Here is a 19,078-nt window from a genome sequence, read left to right on the forward strand (position 1 = left end):
CCGTAGTCCAGTCTTCTGCTGACGAGGGCATGGGTAACCGTTGTTCTTGTTTCGATGGGGATCCATCTGTAGATCTTGCGGAGCATGCAGAGGGTGTTGAAACAGGAGGTTGAGCCGGCGTTGACTGGCTTGGTCATGGAGTGTGGAGTCCAGGATGAACCCCAGGTTGCGTGCGTGGTCGGTGGGTGTCGGTGCTGCTCCCAGAGAGGTCGGCCACCAGGAGTCGTCCCAGGCTGAGGGGGTGGAGCCAAGGATGAGGACCTCCGTCTTGTCAGAGTTCAGCTTCAGATGGCTGTTCATCCATTCGGTGACGGCTTTCATTCCTTCGTGGAGGTTGGGTTTGGCGGTGATGGGGTCCTTGGTGAGGGAGAGGATCAGCTGGGTGTCGTCGGCGTAGGAGATGATGTTGAGGTTGTGCAGTCGGGCTACGTGGGCGAGAGGTGCCATGTAGACGTTGAACAGTGTCGGGCTGAGGACGGATCCTTGGGGTACTCTGCATATGATCTCGGAGGCTTTGGATCAGAAAGGTGGGAGGCAGGCACTCTGGGTTCTGTCGGAGAGGAAGGAGGTGGTCCATTCCAGAGCCTTGTTTCCGATCCCTGCGTTGTGGAGGCTGGTGCGTAGGCAAACTGTGTCGAAGGCGGCTGAGAGGTCAAGAAGGATGAGGGCCGCGGTTTCACAGTTGTCCAGCAGGGCCCTGATGTCGTCGGTGGCGGCGGTTTTGGTACTGTGGTTGCTGCGGAATCCGGACTAGGATGGGTCCAAGATGTTGTTCTCCTCGAGGTGGCGGGTCAGTTGTCCGTTGACTATCTTCTCGATGACCTTCGCCGGGAACAGGAGCAGGGAGATGGGCCGGAAGTTCTTGATCCACCATGGGTTTCTTGAGTAGGGCGTTGATCTCAGCTTGCTTCCAGCTCTCTGGGAAGGTTGCTGTCTCGAAGGAGGTGTTGATGACCTTGCGGAGATGGGGTGCGATGGTGGCGCAGGCTTTGTTGAAGATGTGGTGCAGGCAAGAGTCTGACGGGGAGCCGGAGTGGATGTTGCTCATGATTTTGATGGTGTCGTCGTCGTTCACATTGGTCCAGGAAAGCAGGGGGTCGATGTGGATGTTGGCCGGAGGGTCTGAGGTGTCGGTTGCTGTCAGGGGGGTCTCGTTGTTGAAGCCGTCGTGGATGTCTGCGATCTTGCGGTGGAAGAAGGTGGCTAGGGAGTTGCACAGGTCTTGCGATGGTGGAATGTCGTCGGTGTTGGAGCTGGGGTTGGAGAGTTCTTTCACGATGTTGAAGAGCTCTTTGCTGTTGTGTGCGTTGTCGAGGCGGTCTTTGAAGGAGGCTCTTTAGGCAGATCGGATGAGGTGATGGTGTCTGCGGATAGCGTTCTTGCGGGCTGCATAGCTGTCCGGTGTTTGCTCGCGGTGCCATTCTTTCTCGAGTTTTCGGCAGTTTTGCTTGGAGGCCTGAAGGTCACGGTCAACCAGCTGGCTTTCCTGTCAGTGCATCTGTTGGAGGGTTTCTTCATCGGGGCGATTGTGTTGGTGCAGTCGTCGAATCATCGCCTGAGGTTGGGGCGGCAGGGTCGGCGGGCGGGCTTCGGGCGAGGATGGTGTTGAGGTGGTCTTCGGTGACTTTGCTCCAGCTATGGCGGGGGATCTGTTTAGTGCGGTGGTGCGTGGTGGGTTTCCGGTAGGTGAAGTGGATACAGCGATGGTTGGTCCAGTGGAGTTCGGTGGTGTGGCTGAAGGTGACGTGGGAGCTTGCAGAGAAGATGGGGTTGAGCGCATGCCCGTCAGAGTGGGAGGGTGTTGTGACGAGCTGTCTGAGTTCGAGGTTGTCGATCAGGGCAGTGGAGTTGCTGTCGTTGTTGTTCTCGAGGTGGAAGTTCAGGTCTCCGAGGAGAATGTAGTCTGTGGAGGGGAGGGCGTGCGTGTTGATGAAGTCGGCGATGGAGTCGCTGAACTGTGGCCGTGATCCGGGGTGTCTGTAAACAAGCGTCCCTCTGAGGGTGGTGTTGGGATCAGTGTGGATCTGGAAGTGCAGGTGTTTGGCAGTGCTGAGGGTGTCGTCGGTGCTGGTTGAGACCCTGAGTGTGTTCCTGTGGACGAAGGCGATTCCTCCTCCTACTCAGTTGGCGTGGTCCCTGCGGGTGATCTTGTAGCTGTCTGAGATGGCTATGGCGATGTCCGGCCCCGAGGAGGCGTTCATCTAAGTCTCTGTCAGGAAGGTGATGTCCGGGGAGGATGAGTCGAGCAGGTCCAAGAGTTTGACGGTGTGTTTGAGTGTGGAGCAGGTGTTGAGTAGTAAGCATCTGAGGTGGTTGCGTCCTGTCTCGGTGGGCGGGTTGGTGGCTCGGAGTCTGGTGAAGCTGCAGCTCCGGCAGGAGAAGGGTCCCTGGGTGCGCTTTGGAGTGGCCTGGAAGCAGGTGTGGGATCGTCCGGTGTTGAGAGCATGGAGGGTGCTGTCGTCGTAGTGGTGCTGGTCGTCGTGGCGGTCGCAGGGACCAGGGTGTCTGATGCTGGGCGCGGTTCAGGCACGGACGGGCACAGACAGGCTTGCCTTAGGTGTGCCAGCGGCACACCCGTTGTGCGCGGCCGCACAGCGGTCGCCATATAAGGGGAGGTGGGAGGGAGGAGCAGGTGGGAGTGGGGAGACGAATGGGCGGGCAGGGCCACAGGGGACGCAGCAGCGGGAAAACGGGCGAAATAAGGGAAAGGGCACCAGGGGGCACAGAAGGCAAAAACAAGGGGGGCACAGAGATAACAAAAGGAAAAAAGGCACAGTTAGGTCAGTGGGAGACAAAAATACACAAGAGGCAGCAATACAATGAATACAGCAGTACCGGACTACCGAGGCAGAGGAGCCTCGAACCTGCGGCAGCGGCGGTGTCAAGCAGCAGAGGCACACAGTCACACTGGTGGAGCTGTGCGGCGTGGGGGAGCGACCTGCCTGAAGACAGGGTCAAGGGTCGCTCCTTACTGGTGAAGTTGGATTTAACATTACTGTTTTAGAAATGCCACTTTTAGAAAGTGGACTTTTCTCTGTACTTACTGCTCTTTGTGACTTACAGCCGGTCTCCAATACACGTCTGGGTGACAGCTGCATTTCCTGCATTCCCTCTAGACAGCCACAAACACAGGAAGCTGAGGCTCATCTGCAATCTGAGCACTCGCCTGCATTCTGATGAGTCTTCTTGGGCAGGGAGAAATAGGAGGAGCTGACACACTTCTAAAGGTAGTGCCCTGTTAACTGATTTAATACCCTGGTGTTAGACCTGTCAGCCCTTTGGGTGGTCCCTCCTCATCATTATTTATTTTGTCCCACTTTTGCCTCAAACCCTGTTAGTATTTTCCCTTTTTGGGAACCACCAGACTTTTTAGTATTGATGCAGATTCAGGGAGCCATTTTATCTACCCCTGGAACTTCTGTCTGAGGGCCTGAAACACAAAATGGTGGCCACCCATTGTCACCTGTGACATCACTGGAACCTACCAGCACCTTCCAGAACATTCCAGAACCCTGTGACACTGTGAGGCAGGTTTAGAATGTTGGGAAGGCATCTCCAGGTTGGCAGTTGGAGTTGGCAGTTGGCACCTGACTGGTGAAGAGAGAGGAGCACAGAACTGAAGGAGTGAGGCAGCAGGGGTGGAAACTTGTGCCTGGAGTGGGGTCCATAAACCCACCCTTGATACTAGTCCCTACTGACTGAGCCCAGCCTGGAGCCCTGTGTGGGAGAAAGCAAGAGAAACCATCTTAAGGACCTGGACAGCAGGAACAGGCCTTAAAAGTAAAGAACAGCAAGTTCCTGACCTGGTTACTGGTAACTTCTTGAAGTCCGACGTCGAGAAGCCTGGAGACCTGGAGCCCGAGGTGGAGAAGCGGCGCTGACTGGAAAGCAGACGTCGTACCCGGAGCCGCCAGAGGTCGAGAGAGGGCGCCGACGGAGGTCGTGGAGAGTACCAGAGGTCGAGGAGGAAGTCACCCGAGGTCGAGTGTGCGGCGTCGACGGGGGAGTGAAGTCCGCCCTCCGGAGTCGCCGGAGACCGAGGTGAAGCGTGCCGGAGGTCGGGAGTGGAGGTCGCACTCCGGAGCCGCCCGAAGTCGACATCGAGCCAAGATTGCCCGACGTCATCGAACCGGAGGTCGACATCGAGCCGAGGCCGCCGACATCGAACCGGAGCCGCCCGAAGTCGACATCAAGCCAAGACTGCCCGACGTCATCGAACCGGAGGTCGACATCGAGCCGAGGCCGCCGACATCGAACCGGAGCCGCCTCACGGCGTCGACACGACTCCAGCGGCATCAAAGCATCATAAAAAGGGCAGTAAGTGGAATAGAGGGCGCCTAAGGCCCTGTGGAGCCCTAAGAGACCATCCTAGGGGCTAGAGAGGTGCTGGAACCAGCTTGATAGTGCCAGGGGTGAGCTGAGACTAATACAGAGGGGTTGTGTAGTGTGGGAGAGCCAGATCTCTAGATTCCCCCTTGATCTACCTCAGTTTAGGCCTCAGCCTTGTCCAAGCCAGGTAGTACACCCAGCAGGTCATCCAAAACTCTACAAGCTGGGATTGGGCCAAATCATCCCATAGTACCTCAGGAATGTGAACTGATTTTCAAGTGTCACTGTTGGCTTTTATTATTTATTGAGAGCACTGTATTTATTGTATTCATCCTACTTATTGCCTCACAGTATTTATTGTTTCACAGTATTTATTGTCGCACAGTATTTATTGTCTCGCAGTATTTATTGCCCCATAATATTTAATTGCCTTTTATGTAATGCACTTATATTTATGCCTTGATTATTTATGATCTACCTTATTTATTGAATCGTTGAAGTATTATTTATCTGACTTACCCTTCCACAGGAAAAGCCTTGTGTACTGTGATTGTATTATTATTTATTTAATCAGCAACTAAGAGAAAAGAAGATAGAGATATATTTTCAGTATAATTTTTAAGGTGTAGTGTCGTTTTTGGAACGGATGCACGCATGGTTATTGTGTGGGTATGACGTATGCTTAGCACGGTGCCTGACCCCTGACCACTCGAGCCAAGCTACCACAGTGTATGTCTGGGAAAATCCCATTACCACCCTTCCGGTGTGGGAGTGGGGTTTTTCTAACATAATTGGTGTTCAGCGGTGGGATAGAGCTGTGCCTACGTATACTCGACAATAACTGTGGGTAGTCCATAGGCCTTCACCGGGAGTTTTCTCCAAGCGGCCTTCCTAATTGTGAGTTTTTGTTTTTTCCAAATTTACTCTGGTGGTGGGAGGAGGTATTATAAAAGGTACCCCCCTGCATAGCTTCTGCAAATAACTGTCCTCTGACCTGAGTGGGCAAGATGGAGTTTGTATTGGAGAATTTAGAAACGTACACTGTGGCCCAACTCAGGGAGTTTTGTCAGCGGGAGGGGGTGTATTGTCCCCCAGGAGCAAAGAAGGGTGCACTCCAAACCAGCTTAAGGGCTTGGGGGGAGGCACGACGGGAAAGCAAGGCTGAGGAGGAGGACAGGGATGGAGAGCCCGACAGTGAGGGAGCTGGTTTGTACCAACCTGAGGTGGGGAACCTGTTAGCGGGGCCCAGGACACTTTCTAGGAAGGGCAGCAGTGCCTCTAGCGGTGGCTTGTCTGAAGTGGAGTTAACAGACCGGAGGGAGAAAAGACAGCTCACATGGGACTTAGCAAGGCTGGAGAAAGAGAAGGAGGAACAGAGGATGGCTCATGAGCTAAGGCTGAAAGAGATAGATCTTCAGATCCTAAGAGCCGGGGCACACCCCATTCCTAATGGTGGCAGCGAAGAAAGAGTTCACCAGGGAACCCAAACCCTATTTGCCGAAGGACCTAGTGGCTAGCTATGGTGTGGGCGACGATATTGCCAAGTGGCTAGCGGCCTATGAGGTCTCATTAAGGGCCCATGGGGTTTCAGAGAAGTACTGGGAGGGGGATTGTACAGGTACATGCCTCCAGCTGGTAGGGATGCATTATTGGCCCTAGAGCAGGATGAGCAGACCCACTACCCCACCATGAAAGTGGCGCTCATACGCAAGTTTGGACTAACACCCGAGAAATACAGACAGAAGTTCCGGGGTAGCCACAAACTGGGCACACAGAATTGGGTGGACTTCCTGGATTAGGCAAAGAAGGCATTAGAGGGTTGGATTCAGGGCAGTGAAGTGAGGAACTACGAGGGGTTGTTTGATTTAGTATTGAAGGAACACCTGCTCGAAAAATGTTTCCCTGTACTGCGTCAACACCTGGTGGATAGCAAGCTGACCAATCCCCGGAAGCTTGCTGAGGAGGTGGACATTTGGGCTAGTACCCGGGTGTCAACAAGGGGGACTGGAGGGGATACAAGGCCGGACAGGGCGCCCCCCAGAAGAAAGAGGGAGGGGAAAAGAAAAAGGAGTTCTCCAAAGGCCCCCAAAATAATTTCCAAGGTAAGGGAACAGGATTCACCCCTAGGGCTAACCCACCCCGAAACCCTAATCCTGGCCAGAGTCAGCAGCCAAGGGTTGTCCATTGCTTCGAGTGCGGTGGCGTTGGACACTATAAGGGAGATGCGAAGTGCCCAAAACGACCACCCCCTCCCATTGGAGGAAAGGCCCCCGGAGTAGCTAGTGTAGTGCTCGGGGAGGAGATGCCTTTAATTAAGGGAAGGGAGTGGGCGGGTGTCACTTTAGTGTCCCTGGGAGAACGGGAGATGGTTCCTAAGATCCAGGTGCCCGCAAATACCGCAAAGTATGGGCAGTGGGTCACCATCAACGGCCAAAGAGGGGAGGCTCTGAGAGACACAGGAGCCAGTATGACTATGGTGCGTAGCCAACTGGTGTCTCCAGAGCAGGTGATTCCCGATGTACTCCACCCTGCCGCGATGGCTGACGGCAGAATGGGCCACTATCCGGTGGCCGAGGTTCCCTTTGAATGGGAAGGGGTTGCAGGTTCACTTCGAGTTGCCGTAAGCCCTGCCGTGCCAGTCGATTGTCTGCTAGGGAATGACATGGAGCACAATGCTTGGAAAGAGGTGGAATACCGGACTCACACTGAGATGCTGGGTACACCTGACTGGGCCTGTGTTAGCACAAGGTCCGCGACTACCCGGAGAGGGAGTTCGTTTCGGCTGGAGCCTGGAACAAAGGCCCAGCCAGCTGCCGATCAAGGGAAGAACCGAGGACAGGAGGAGCCTGCCTCGGCGTCCGCACCCTGTAGGACGGATAGGCCACCGGAGGTGGTGGACCAGGAGTCCGCGGTGGGGGATGTTACCAAACTGGAGGACCTACCCATCCCGGCCGAGTGGCACGTGGAGGGAGGCCCGACCAGGGAGGAATTCTGCCAGGGCCAGAGGGAGTGCCCTACCCTTGAGGGACTGAGGCGTCAGGCCGAAGCCCAGGCAGCAGGGAACGTCGAAGGGAACTACAGTGTTTACTGGGAGGATGGCCTCCTCTACAGTGAACCCAAGGCACCCCTACATGGATCGTCACGAGCCTTGGTAGTCCCTCAACGTTATCGAGCCTTCCTTCTGGAGTTGGCTCACGAGATCCCATTGGCAGGACACCTGGGGCAAGACAAGACCTTCGCCTGTCTTGTCCCACACTTTTATTGGCCTCAGATGAAAGTGTCGTCCGACACCTACTGCCGGACATGTGTGTCTTGCCAAGCCAGTGGGAAAACAGGGGTGAAGCTGAAAGCTCCCCTGGAACCACTTCCTGTCGTTAGCACCCCCTTTGAAAGGGTGGGCATCGACATTGTGGGTCCATTAGATCCGCCTACTACAGCTGGTCACAGGTTTATCCTGGTTTTGGTGGATCATGCCACACGGTATCCAGAGGCTATACCTCTAAGGACCATTACAGCACCTGTTGTGGCTAGGGCCCTGATGGGAATCTTTACCCGAGTGGGTTTTCCCAAGGAAGTTGTGTCCGACAGGGGGACCAACTTCATGTCAGCATACATGCGGGCGATGTGGAAGGAGTGTGGAGTGACCTACCGGTTCACAACTCCTTACCACCCCCAGACCAATGGTCTGGTGGAGAGGTTTAACAAAACCTTGAAAGGCATGATCAGAAGTCTGCCTGAAAGCCTGCGGAGGAAATGGGACGTCCATCTACCCTGTCTATTGTTTTCCTACAGGGAAGTGCCACAGAAGGGAGTGGGCTTCAGCCCCTTCGAGCTTTTGTATGGGCACCCTGTACGTGGACCTCTCAACCTGGTGAGAGACGGATGGGAGAGAACTCCCAGGAAGCTTCCCCAGGACGTGGTGAGCTACATGCTGGCCTTCCGGAGCCAAATGGCTAAGTTGTGGAAGCAAGCTTCTGACAACTTGTAAGCCAGCCAAGCAGTAATGAAGGCGTGGTATGACCACAACGCTCACCCGGTGGAGTTGGAGCCTGGCCAGAAGGTGTGGGTGATCGAACCGGGAGAGCTTAGCGCCCTCCAGGATCGCTGGTCAGGACCCTTTGAGGTATTGGAGAAGAAGGGTAAGGCTACCTACTTGGTGGATCTTAAGACCCCTCGTCAGCCCCTACGGGTGCTGCATGCCAACCGCCTCAAACCCCACCACGAGAGGCCCGAAGTTATTTTGATGATGGTGACTGACGGAGCAGAGGACGCGGAAAGCGAGCCTCTCCCCGATTTGTTTGCGTCTCAAGAGAAGGATGGGTCGGTGGAGGGAGTGATTCTCTCCCCATCTCTAACTCCTGAACAGCAGGAGGACTGCCGCCAGGTCCTGGGACAGTACTCTTCGTTGTTCTCCCTTGTTCCGGGTAGGACTCACCTGTGCGTCCATGACGTGGACACAGGAGACAGCCCACCTGTGAAGTCCAAGATCTACCGGATGTCAGACAAGGTGAAGGCCAGCATTAACAGTGAAGTCACTAAGATGCTGGAGCTAGGAGTGATCGAACCTTCCAGCAGCCCCTGGTCCAGTCCGGTGGTGTTAGTACCAAAAGCTGCACCACCGGGTGCCCAACCGGAACTGAGGTTCTGTGTGGACTACCGGGGACTGAATTCAGTAACCAAAACTGATGCTCATCCGATCCCTGGGGAGGATGAATTGATTGACCGGCTGGGAGCTGCCCAATATCTAAGTACCTTTGACCTTACTTCTGGGTACTGGCAGATCTCTTTGACTGATGGAGCAAGGGAAAGGACAGCCTTCTCCACGCCCAATGGCCACTACCAGTTCTGTGTGATGCCCTTTGGGCTCAAGAACGCACCTGCCACGTTTCAGCGCCTGGTAAACCAGATCCTCACCGGAATGGAGAGTTTCTCTGCTGCTTATCTGGATGACATAGCCATCTTCAGTAACAGCTGGGAGGATCACTTGCGTCACCTGCAAGCTGTTCTCCAGGCCCTGAGACAAGCTGGGTTAACGATCAAGGCCAGCAAGTGCCAGATCGGGCAGGGGTCGGTAGTGTACCTTGGACACTTGGTGGGTAGGGGAGCGGTGCAACCCCTCCAGGCGAAGATAGAGGCCATCGTGGCCTGGGAACCCCCCAAGACTCAGACTGAGGTCCGAGCATTTTTGGGCCTCACCGGATACTACCGCCGCTTCGTGAAGGGATACGGTACCATCGTGGCCCCCCTCACGGAGCTTACGTCCAAGAAGCAACCTCGACGGGTAGTCTGGACGGAGGCTTGTCAGCAGGCCTTCGTAAAGCTGAAGCAAGCCATGTGCGAGGCCCCGGTCCTACGGGCCCCAGACTTTTCCAAGGAGTTCATTGTCCAGACAGATGCATCAGAACATGGCATTGGGGCAGTGTTATCGCAACTCAATGAAGAGGGTCTGGATCAACCCGTGGTCTTCCTATCCCGGAGACTACTTCCCAGGGAACAGAAGTGGAGTGCAATAGAGCGAGAAGCCTTTGCAGTGGTATGGGCTCTGAAGAAGTTGCGGCCATACATGTTTGGCTCGCACTTCCTAGTTCAGACCGACCACAGACCCCTTCGTTGGCTGATGCAGATGAAGGGGGAGAATCCCAAGTTGTTGAGGTGGTCTATCTCCCTACAGGGAATGGACTTTCAGGTGGAACATCGGCCTGGAGTGGACCACGCCAATGCAGACGGTCTCTCAAGGTATTTCCGCCTTAGTGATGAGAACTCCCAAGGGGTTGGGTAGCTCTCCCCACTTTCAGCTGGGGGGGGACGCGTGTTAGACCTGTCAGCCCTTTGGGTGGTCCCTCCTCATCATTATTTATTTTGTCCCACTTTTGCCTCAAACCCTGTTAGTATTTTTCCTTTTTGGGAACCACCAGACTTTTTAGTATTGATGCAGATTCAGGGAGCCATTTTATCTACCCCTGGAACTTCTGTCTGAGGGCCTGAAACACAAAATGGTGGCCACCCATTGTCACCTGTGACATCACTGGAACCTACCAGCACCTTCCAGAACATTCCAGAACCCTGTGACAGTGTGAGGCAGGTTTAGAATGTTGGGAAGGCATCTCCAGGTTGGCAGTTGGAGTTGGCACCTGACTGGTGAAGAGAGAGGAGCACAGAACTGAAGGAGGAAGGAGTGAGGCAGCAGGGGTGGAAACTTGTGCCTGGAGTGGGGTCCATAAACCCACCCTTGATACTAGTCCCTACTGACTGAGCCCAGCCTGGAGCCCTGTGTGGGAGAAAGCAAGAGAAACCATCTTAAGGACCTGGACAGCAGGAACAGGCCTTAAAAGTAAAGAACAGCAAGTTCCTGACCTGGTTACTGGTAACTTCTTGAAGTCCGACGTCGAGAAGCCTGGAGACCTGGAGCCCGAGGTGGAGAAGCGGCGCTGACTGGAAAGCAGACGTCGTACCCGGAGCCGCCAGAGGTCGAGAGAGGGCGCCGACGGAGGTCGTGTAGAGTACCAGAGGTCGAGGAGGAAGTCACCCGAGGTAGAGTGTGCGGCGTCGACGGGGGAGTGAAGTCCGCCCTCCGGAGTCGCCGGAGACCGAGGTGAAGCGTGCCGGAGGTCGGGAGTGGAGGTCGCACTCCGGAGCCGCCCGAAGTCGACATCGAGCCAAGATTGCCCGACGTCATCGAACCGGAGGTCGACATCGAGCCGAGGCCGCCGACATTGAACCGGAGCCGCCCGAAGTCGACATCAAGCCAAGACTGCCCGACGTCATCGAACCGGAGGTCGACATCGAGCCGAGGCCGCCGACATCGAACTGGAACCGCCTACCGGCGTCGTCAAGAACTGTCATTGCGCCGAGGCCGCCGACATCGAACCGGAGCCGCCTCACGGCGTCGACACGACTCCAGCGGCATCAGAGCTTCATAAAAAGGGCAGTAAGTGGAATAGAGGGCGCCTAAGGCCCTGTGGAGCCCTAAGAGACCATCCTAGGGGCTAGAGAGGTGCTGGAACCAGCTTGATAGTGCCAGGGGTGAGCTGAGACTAATACAGAGGGGTTGTGTAGTGTGGGAGAGCCAGATCTCTAGATTCCCCCTTGATCTACCTCAGTTTAGGCCTCAGCCTTGTCCAAGCCAGGTAGTACACCCCGCAGGTCATCCAAAACTCTACAAGCTGGGATTGGGCCAAATCATCCCATAGTACCTCAGGAATGTGAACTGATTTTCAAGTGTCACTGTTGGCTTTTATTATTTATTGAGAGCACTGTATTTATTGTATTCATCCTACTTATTGCCTCACAGTATTTATTGTTTCACAGTATTTATTGTCGCACAGTATTTATTGTCGCACAGTATTTATTGCCCCATAATATTTAATTGCCTTTTATGTAATGCACTTATATTTATGCCTTGATTATTTATGATCTACCTTATTTATTGAATCGTTGAAGTATTATTTATCTGACTTACCCTTCCACAGGAAAAGCCTTGTGTACTGTGATTGTATTATTATTTATTTAATCAGCAACTAAGAGAAAAGAAGATAGAGATATATTTTCAGTATAATTTTTAAGGTGTAGTGTCGTTTTTGGAACGGATGCACGCATGGTTATTGTGTGGGTATGACGTATGCTTAGCACGGTGCCTGACCCCTGACCACTCGAGCGAAGCTACCACAGTATGTCTGGGAGAACACCACCACCCTTCCGGTGTGGGAGTGTTTTTCTAACACCTGGGTATTACTTTACAGACAGTACTGGGTTGAAAGGGATCCTTATGCACTTCAGTGAGCTGCTTTGAAGTCATACCCTACTTAAAAAGCACTTTAGGGTATAAGTACTGGGTCTCTGATCCCCTGAAATCAGACACTTCTGGATCTTGAACTGAACATCTGTCAGAAGGACTGCTGTGCTGCTTAACAATGTGGCAACTGGACTGCTTCTCTGTAAGGACTGCTTTTCTGTTTGTTGCCCTGATGCCTGCTGCTCTCGGACTCTGATGAAGGAGAGCTGAACTCTGCCTTCCCTCCAAGTGATCTCCAAGGGCTTAACTCCTGTTTTCTGAAGTCTCCAGGACACAAAAGCCTTCCTGCAATTCTGCTGGTGCTGCTGGACTCTGCCTTCTGTGATTCCTACCCTTGCCTGAGGTGCCCCCTCCAAGCTTTGGGCCTCAGAAGTGGGTTCTGCAGCTGTCTGCTTCAAAACCAACACTTCGCCACCACAACGCCAATCGGAACAGACGCATTGACGATGCAGAGGCTGTTGGACAACAGTGGTTTTACAGCCTGCGCGGCCCGACAATGACACTGCGCGACTCGACAATGAAGCATTACCTTCACTTCAGCGTAGCTCGACAATGATGCAGTGATCCGACTGCGTGTAAAATATCGACTCATCGAGCCCTCCACGTCTACGCTTTGCTCCATCCAAGATACCTTTCTGCGGGTCCTGTATATGCCCTGCCCTCCATTGCGGTTGGCCTGAACTTTGGATTTGCACCGGTCCTTCGTGATCTCAAGTAACCTTTTTGGACCGCTAGTGACTTTTAAGCACCACTTCTACATTAAACCTTTAAAAATTCATATTTTGGCTTCTACTGATTGAATGTTAGTTGTTTTGGTCTTATTTTGCTCAGATAAATATTTTCAATTTTTCTAAACCTGTCTGGAGTTTCTTTGTGGTGTATTCATTGTATTATTTTGTGTGTGTTGCTTTACACATTACTTCTTTAGATAAGCCTGACTGCTCTGTGCCAAATTACCAGTGAGTGAGCAAGGGGTCTCTTTTAGTGTGCATCTAGCTTACACGGACTATAGAGGTGGTCCCTGCCTGGCCTGGGTGTGTACCTCAGCAAACCAGGAATCCCATTTCTAACATCAACACACAAATCCTCTCCATCTTGCACCCCAACGAAAGTTGGGCAGAAAAGACCTGCTCTCTGCAATTTTTAACTATCGGCCAAGCAATGTCATATATACTAAGTTCAGAAATACTCTTCTGAAGAAAGTGGATTTGTTTAAGCGTAGGGAGAAACCTAGCAAGACATACTAATGATGAAATATGTTTCTTGAAATTGATAGCTAAACACTTACAATCATTTGTTATTCAACAGTTCTTGTATAGAAATGGTTAAGTTAACCTTAATGCTGGTCAACCTCATCCTGCTTGCTGAGAAACTGTAAATATCAAGCCAAAAATTAGTAAAGTTTATTGCACTCTCGAACCAAAATCTGAAACAAACCTTGTGTCATATTTCTTTGCAGAGTCTTCATAAAGTCAATAACCGCCTACCAATGGAAGGTGAAGGTAATGGTCTGCTAAGAATCAGGGGATCAAACTCTGCTCTAACAGGCCTGATCAAAGATACAGTGCCACAGTTATGTCTGTAGAAGCAGAGTCTCATTCATTCTAGGGATGTCCAATGTATATTAAGGCACCTACCTCTTTATCAGATCTCTTCAAGTGGTTACTCCTATCTCGAAATGGAAAACCAGCCACAACCCATTCTTTCTGTATGAGACTTTGAAATCCAATGATTGTACGGAAATAAGGATCCAACATCACTTGAACAAGCGAGGCGACAATACAACTTAAATCACGTCCTTCCTCCTCTGTAGGATAGAAATAAAACACTTTAAAACATTACACCTGGAAAAACAGGATGAATTTGTGAGAAGGTCTCTCTAATGAAGCAAATCCAATAAATGTTTCAGATAAGCAAGTAAGTTTGTTCCTTTTATGTGTGGCAAAAAGTAGTACAAAACAAATGTATTTGAAAAAAGCATCCAATCGTGGTGAGAGTTAGAGATATACAGAAATAGAACGATATATACATACAGACAGATGGATAGTTAGATGACTGGATATAATAGAGATATAAAAGGTCAGAGTGTTTTATAGCCCAATAACGACATTGAGAGATTGTGGTGCTATAATAAACCTTAAGTCAGAGATGTCTTTGCTGAGCTATAATTCATGTTAGCTACCCTCTTTTTTAAATTGCACGTTCATTTAATTGACATTACCATGGACGAATCTATTAATTATTAAAAAATAATTTTTTACAAAGGCAAATTATTTGAAAAACCTATGAAAAGTGAAATAATAGACTGTCGATTATCAGTCTTGAGCAAAAAGAAGATAAACAGTTAATCACGTTGAAAAGGTGAAGCTTCATTGCAGACAAGTTTTGCAGTACTAAAAAGTGTATTCGCTCTGCTGAACTGAGTTGTTTAGGTCTGGCTTGATAGCGTAGTGATCGGAAGACCTTATCTGCTTTCATAAGTACTACAAACAGCGGCTTTGGCTCTACTCCCATGTTGGTGATCAGGAGTACAAGTTTTGATTTGGTACAAGTTATGTGCCTCCAGCGAAAAAGTGCTCCCCACCCCTCCCCAGCTATGATTATTTTGTTCATCCAGCTTCATGAGCCAGCAATGGTATGGCTGCCTAGAGAAGGATCACAAACACACAAAGTATCACACTTATAATAGAATGTTGCTTGAAGTTTCAGGGGTACACACATGGCCCTGTTTAATTGTTTTATAAGTAGATAATTTACATTGGTTTTTTCTGCAAGATGCACCTTCTCTTTCCATAATAAACTTTAGACTTCAGATGTAGTTGTGTGTTTGAGAGCAGTATATGATACCCAGAGCTACAGTCGTCCACATGTATTCTCTTTTTAGATCTGCTTGGCAGCTTGGACCTTATACTATCAATAAAAGGTGTACTACTGAAAGAGGGGCTTGGGGTCAACCAACAAGTTGGTTTCCATGATTGGAGCATTGATTGGAACTAAGCGTGAGCTTCCACTAAAAAGAGAGCTTGGCTTGCACTTTTTGATTTGTGGCAAAGCTTGCACTCAATACAGCAGGCTTGAGTTGGTTATAGTGGCAAGCCAGTGACCATCGCTATAGGGGTGATCTGTTTATTAAAACCTGTTACAACAAAGGCAATAGGCCTAAACTATTTACTGTGAAAAGCAAATGTTAATATCAATTAATTTAAGGGTGGATTGTTATGACTTTGTATGAAAGCCTGCAGAGAAGGATTTTGTATGGAATTTCACAGATTACCAAAATTGGGAAGTATTTTGGTATTGGTTACCATCTCTAGCAAACCCTTGGGATAGGAGAATTGCACCATGAGAATCTGTCTTAAGCACTCCTGAAAGTGGTAGTACTTTGCCAACAATAATTTTACATGTATTTGTAATTCTGTGACTGTATGCCTGATGGTTGCCCAGTGAGAAAGTTTACAGTCAGTACAGTATGCCTTTGTTGGTTATGGTGACAAGCCAGTGATAACACCTATAGTTCTGATTGTTGAGCTAGGAAATGTCATGCTAGATTCCATAGATCAAGCATGTTTACTATGAAAAGGTATGACAAAGGCAGTTTGACTTATTTATTGTGAACTGCATTTGCTAGACCCAACTAGCCCCCAGCAGTAGATTGCTATCACACTTCGCTAAAGGTTTTAGACAGGTACTTGGCTGCACGTAATCTAACAGAGTACCAGAGTAGACATGTTTTTTGGTGCTGATCACAATCCCTGATTGAAATTGAGTCCCTGGTGAACCACTGTTGCAGCACAATGTTTATACTCCAGTTCCTATTGGCAAAATGGGTCACTCTGAAATGTCTTAAGGTTACTGAATGATTGTTGAAGCTATGGCAAACAACAGATAAGATTGCAAGTAGAAAGTTCATGTTTTCTTACCTTCACTAGAGAAGATTCTGATGAAATAAAGGACAATGGTGAAGCTTAGCAGTATGGTTTTCATTATCTAAATTCACAGTTATATTTGGAAAGTATCTGGCATAGAAATCAAATGGACGAGGTCTCCCATAATTCACAGTAATGCTGCCATGAATAATGGAAAGTCATGAGTGCAACATAATCTCCTTGATGATTTTTGAAACAACGGTTTTCGTGAAATAATGGGAGCCAATCAGGTAAAACACAGGCACACACACATGATGGGTATTCCTCCTTCATCTAAAGAAACATACTGACCCATCAAACCATACAAACCAAACAATCAGAAAAGTAAATAATAGACTCACCTTGGAGAACTACTGAAAGATGTTTATTCTCCAGCATGTACACAAGCTCAGCAGAATGTCTCAGGAATGTCCTTAAAAATGAGACAATGAGTTTAAACACCCCGATTAACAACAACCTTATTGAACATAAAACAAACTGGAATGAACAATGATTGTTCCTTATATAGTGAACCAACAGTTCAGGGTTTAGAATGCCAAGGTGGGGCCCTCTTTCTAATCCAGAGTTATCACGTATCACAGAGTCGCAGTCAAATTACTTTCATCACCAGTATGGTATTTCCCTGCACGAGGATGCAGAAAATGAATATCGGGAACATAAAATGCTGGAGAAGAAAATGTAACCTAATTTTAACAGCTGGTATCTTGCATCAATTTATCTGCTTTAATATTCGGTAGAGGGGAAATAATTCTGAAGGGTACGAACATATGCAACATCCAAAGCTGCAGCATGGCTATTCTCCCCATTTACAGTCATGAGGCATAGGTAGCACTATCAGGCAGGAATGAGAATACGTGCTTACAAGAAAACTGACCTTCTAAATGATCAGAAGCATTCATTGGTTTGTACAACTGGTAAATGAGATTCTCATAAATAAAAGTGTTCACCCTTATTGGTCATTGTAAAACAATCTAAAGCAGCATACTACTGAATTAAAGACAGAAGACATGTAATTATTAACAGAAAAATCAATAAAAAGGTTCTAAATCATATTATGAACAAACAATTTGTAATTTGAAAAAATAAACAGGTATCAATCGCTTTTATTATGCTCACATAAAATTCCGCTTCTAGTCTTCAGGCTTCATTCATCAAGTAGTCATTGAATGCTGGTCATGTCTCAAAAAGACACAGCAATTCTCTGGAATCTCTTAACTTAGCACATTATCCTCCATCAGGCATGCATTTTCGAATAATCTGAAATAAGTGTGACTGTTTTCATCATCCTTATACCACATCTACAGAATTGTGACCTCATCAGATTTCTATTTCATTGTGCCATTATGTTGCCAAGATTCAGAATTTTCAATGAAGTGTTCGTCCTGTGGTGGTTAAACTAAGTTGGGGTATGGCGGTCTACCACTGAGTGACATTTTCCATTCATCACCATTCGGCTATGGTAGATTTGTTCATCAGTAAAGTGGCATGTGTTTTCACTGGAGATTCTTTACATACTGGCTTTCGTATAGACCAACCAGAAGAAACATTTTAATGGAAGGCAGCCAGGGTTGTTGTTAGTGGTCAATTTAATGCAGAAATATTTGTTAATCACTGCTATATGCTATTTATTGCACCAAAGCGACGTCGCTATGAACGCTTGGCTGCCACAAGCCAGTTATCCCTGTGGTAACTTTTCTGACACCTCCTGCTTGAAACCGAAAAAGTCAGAAGGATCGTGAGGCCCCGCTTTCACGGTCTGTATTCATACTGAAAATCGAGATCAAGCGAGCTTTTGCCCTTCTGCTACGCAGGAGGTTTCTGTCCTCCCTGAGCTCACCTTAGGACACCTGCGTTATCGTTTGAAAGGTGTACCGCCCCAGTAAAACTCCCCACCTGTCCCTGGAGCAGGATGCGCCTGGCAGGCGCCGGGCGCTTGGAGCCAGAAGCAAGAGCCCCACAGGGCTCGTCCCCCCCGCCTAACCGGGTCAGTGAAAAAACGATAAGAGTAGTGGTATTTCACCGGCGGCCCAAGGGCCTCCCACTTATCCTACACCTCTCTTGCCTCTTCACAGTGCCAGACTGGAGTCCAGCTCAACCACTGATTCTGCCAAGCCCATTCCCTTAGCTGTGATTTCGCTAGATAGAAGATATGGACAGTGGGAATCTCATTCATCCATTCATGTGAGTCTCTAATTAGATGACGAGGCATTTGGCTACCTTAAGAGAGTCATAGTTACTCCCGCCGTTTACCCGCGCTTCATTGAATTTCTTCACTTTGAAATTCAGAGCACTGGGCAGAAATCATATCGCGTCAACACCCGCCTCGGGCCTTCGCAATGCTTTGTTTTAATTAAACAGTCGGATTCCCCTGGTCCGTACCAGTTCTAAGTCAGCTGCTAGGCGCGGCCGAGGCAGAACGCCGGCCCCGCACCCCCGGGGAGGGGGCACAGGGAGAGGCGACCACCGCTGCTGGGGCGATCCACAGGAAGGGGCCGGCTCGCGTCCAGAGTCGCCGCCGCCCCGGAGGGAGGCGCCTCGTCCAGCCGCAGCGCACGCCCAGACCCGCTTCGCGCCCCAGCCCTTAGAGCCAATCCTTATCCCGAAGTTACCTACATTGTTCCAACATGCCAGAGGCTGTTCACCTTGGAGACCTGCTGCGGATATGAGTATGGCCCGGCGTGAGATTTTCACCATCTCCCCCGGATTTTCAAGGACCAGCGAGAGCTCACCGGACGGAACCGCAACGCTTTCCAAGGCTCGGGCCCCTCTGTCGGGGCAAACTCATTCCAGGGCACCCTGCCCTTCACAAAGAAAAGAGAACTTACCCCGGGGCTCCCGCCGGCTTCTCCGGGATCGTTTGCGTTACCGCACTGGATGCCGCGAGGGCGCCCGTCTCCACCATTCCGGGTTCGGGGATCTGAACCAGACTCCCTTTTGATTGGCCGAGGGCAATGGAGGCGATCGCCCGTCCCTTCCAAACGGCACTCGCCCATCTCTTAGGACCGACTGACCCATGTTCAACTGCTGTTCT

The 19,078-nt window shown here is 50.2% G+C and overlaps 1 protein-coding gene and 2 pseudogenes across 1 annotated transcript in view; all 3 read right to left on the reverse strand.

Annotated features, from left to right (window-relative positions):
* The window catches only part of MTMR10 (myotubularin related protein 10), a 436,359-nt gene that overhangs the window by 41,891 nt on the left and 375,390 nt on the right, over positions 1-19,078 (reverse strand). The window contains exons 12-13 of the mRNA XM_085644093.1: positions 16,389-16,459; positions 13,759-13,928 (exon numbers count right to left, since the gene is read on the reverse strand). Coding sequence (XP_085500219.1) covers positions 13,759-13,928; positions 16,389-16,459 — 241 coding nt within the window. The remainder of the gene's footprint in view (positions 1-13,758; positions 13,929-16,388; positions 16,460-19,078) is intronic.
* LOC146860254 (28S ribosomal RNA) lies at positions 17,643-18,669 on the reverse strand (annotated as a pseudogene).
* Positions 18,673-19,078, reverse strand: part of LOC146860255 (28S ribosomal RNA) — a 1,303-nt pseudogene continuing 897 nt past the window's right edge.

This window comes from Triturus cristatus, chromosome 3_1 (assembly GCF_964204655.1).
Source record: "Triturus cristatus chromosome 3_1, aTriCri1.1, whole genome shotgun sequence".
Taxonomy (NCBI): Eukaryota; Metazoa; Chordata; class Amphibia; order Caudata; family Salamandridae; genus Triturus; species Triturus cristatus.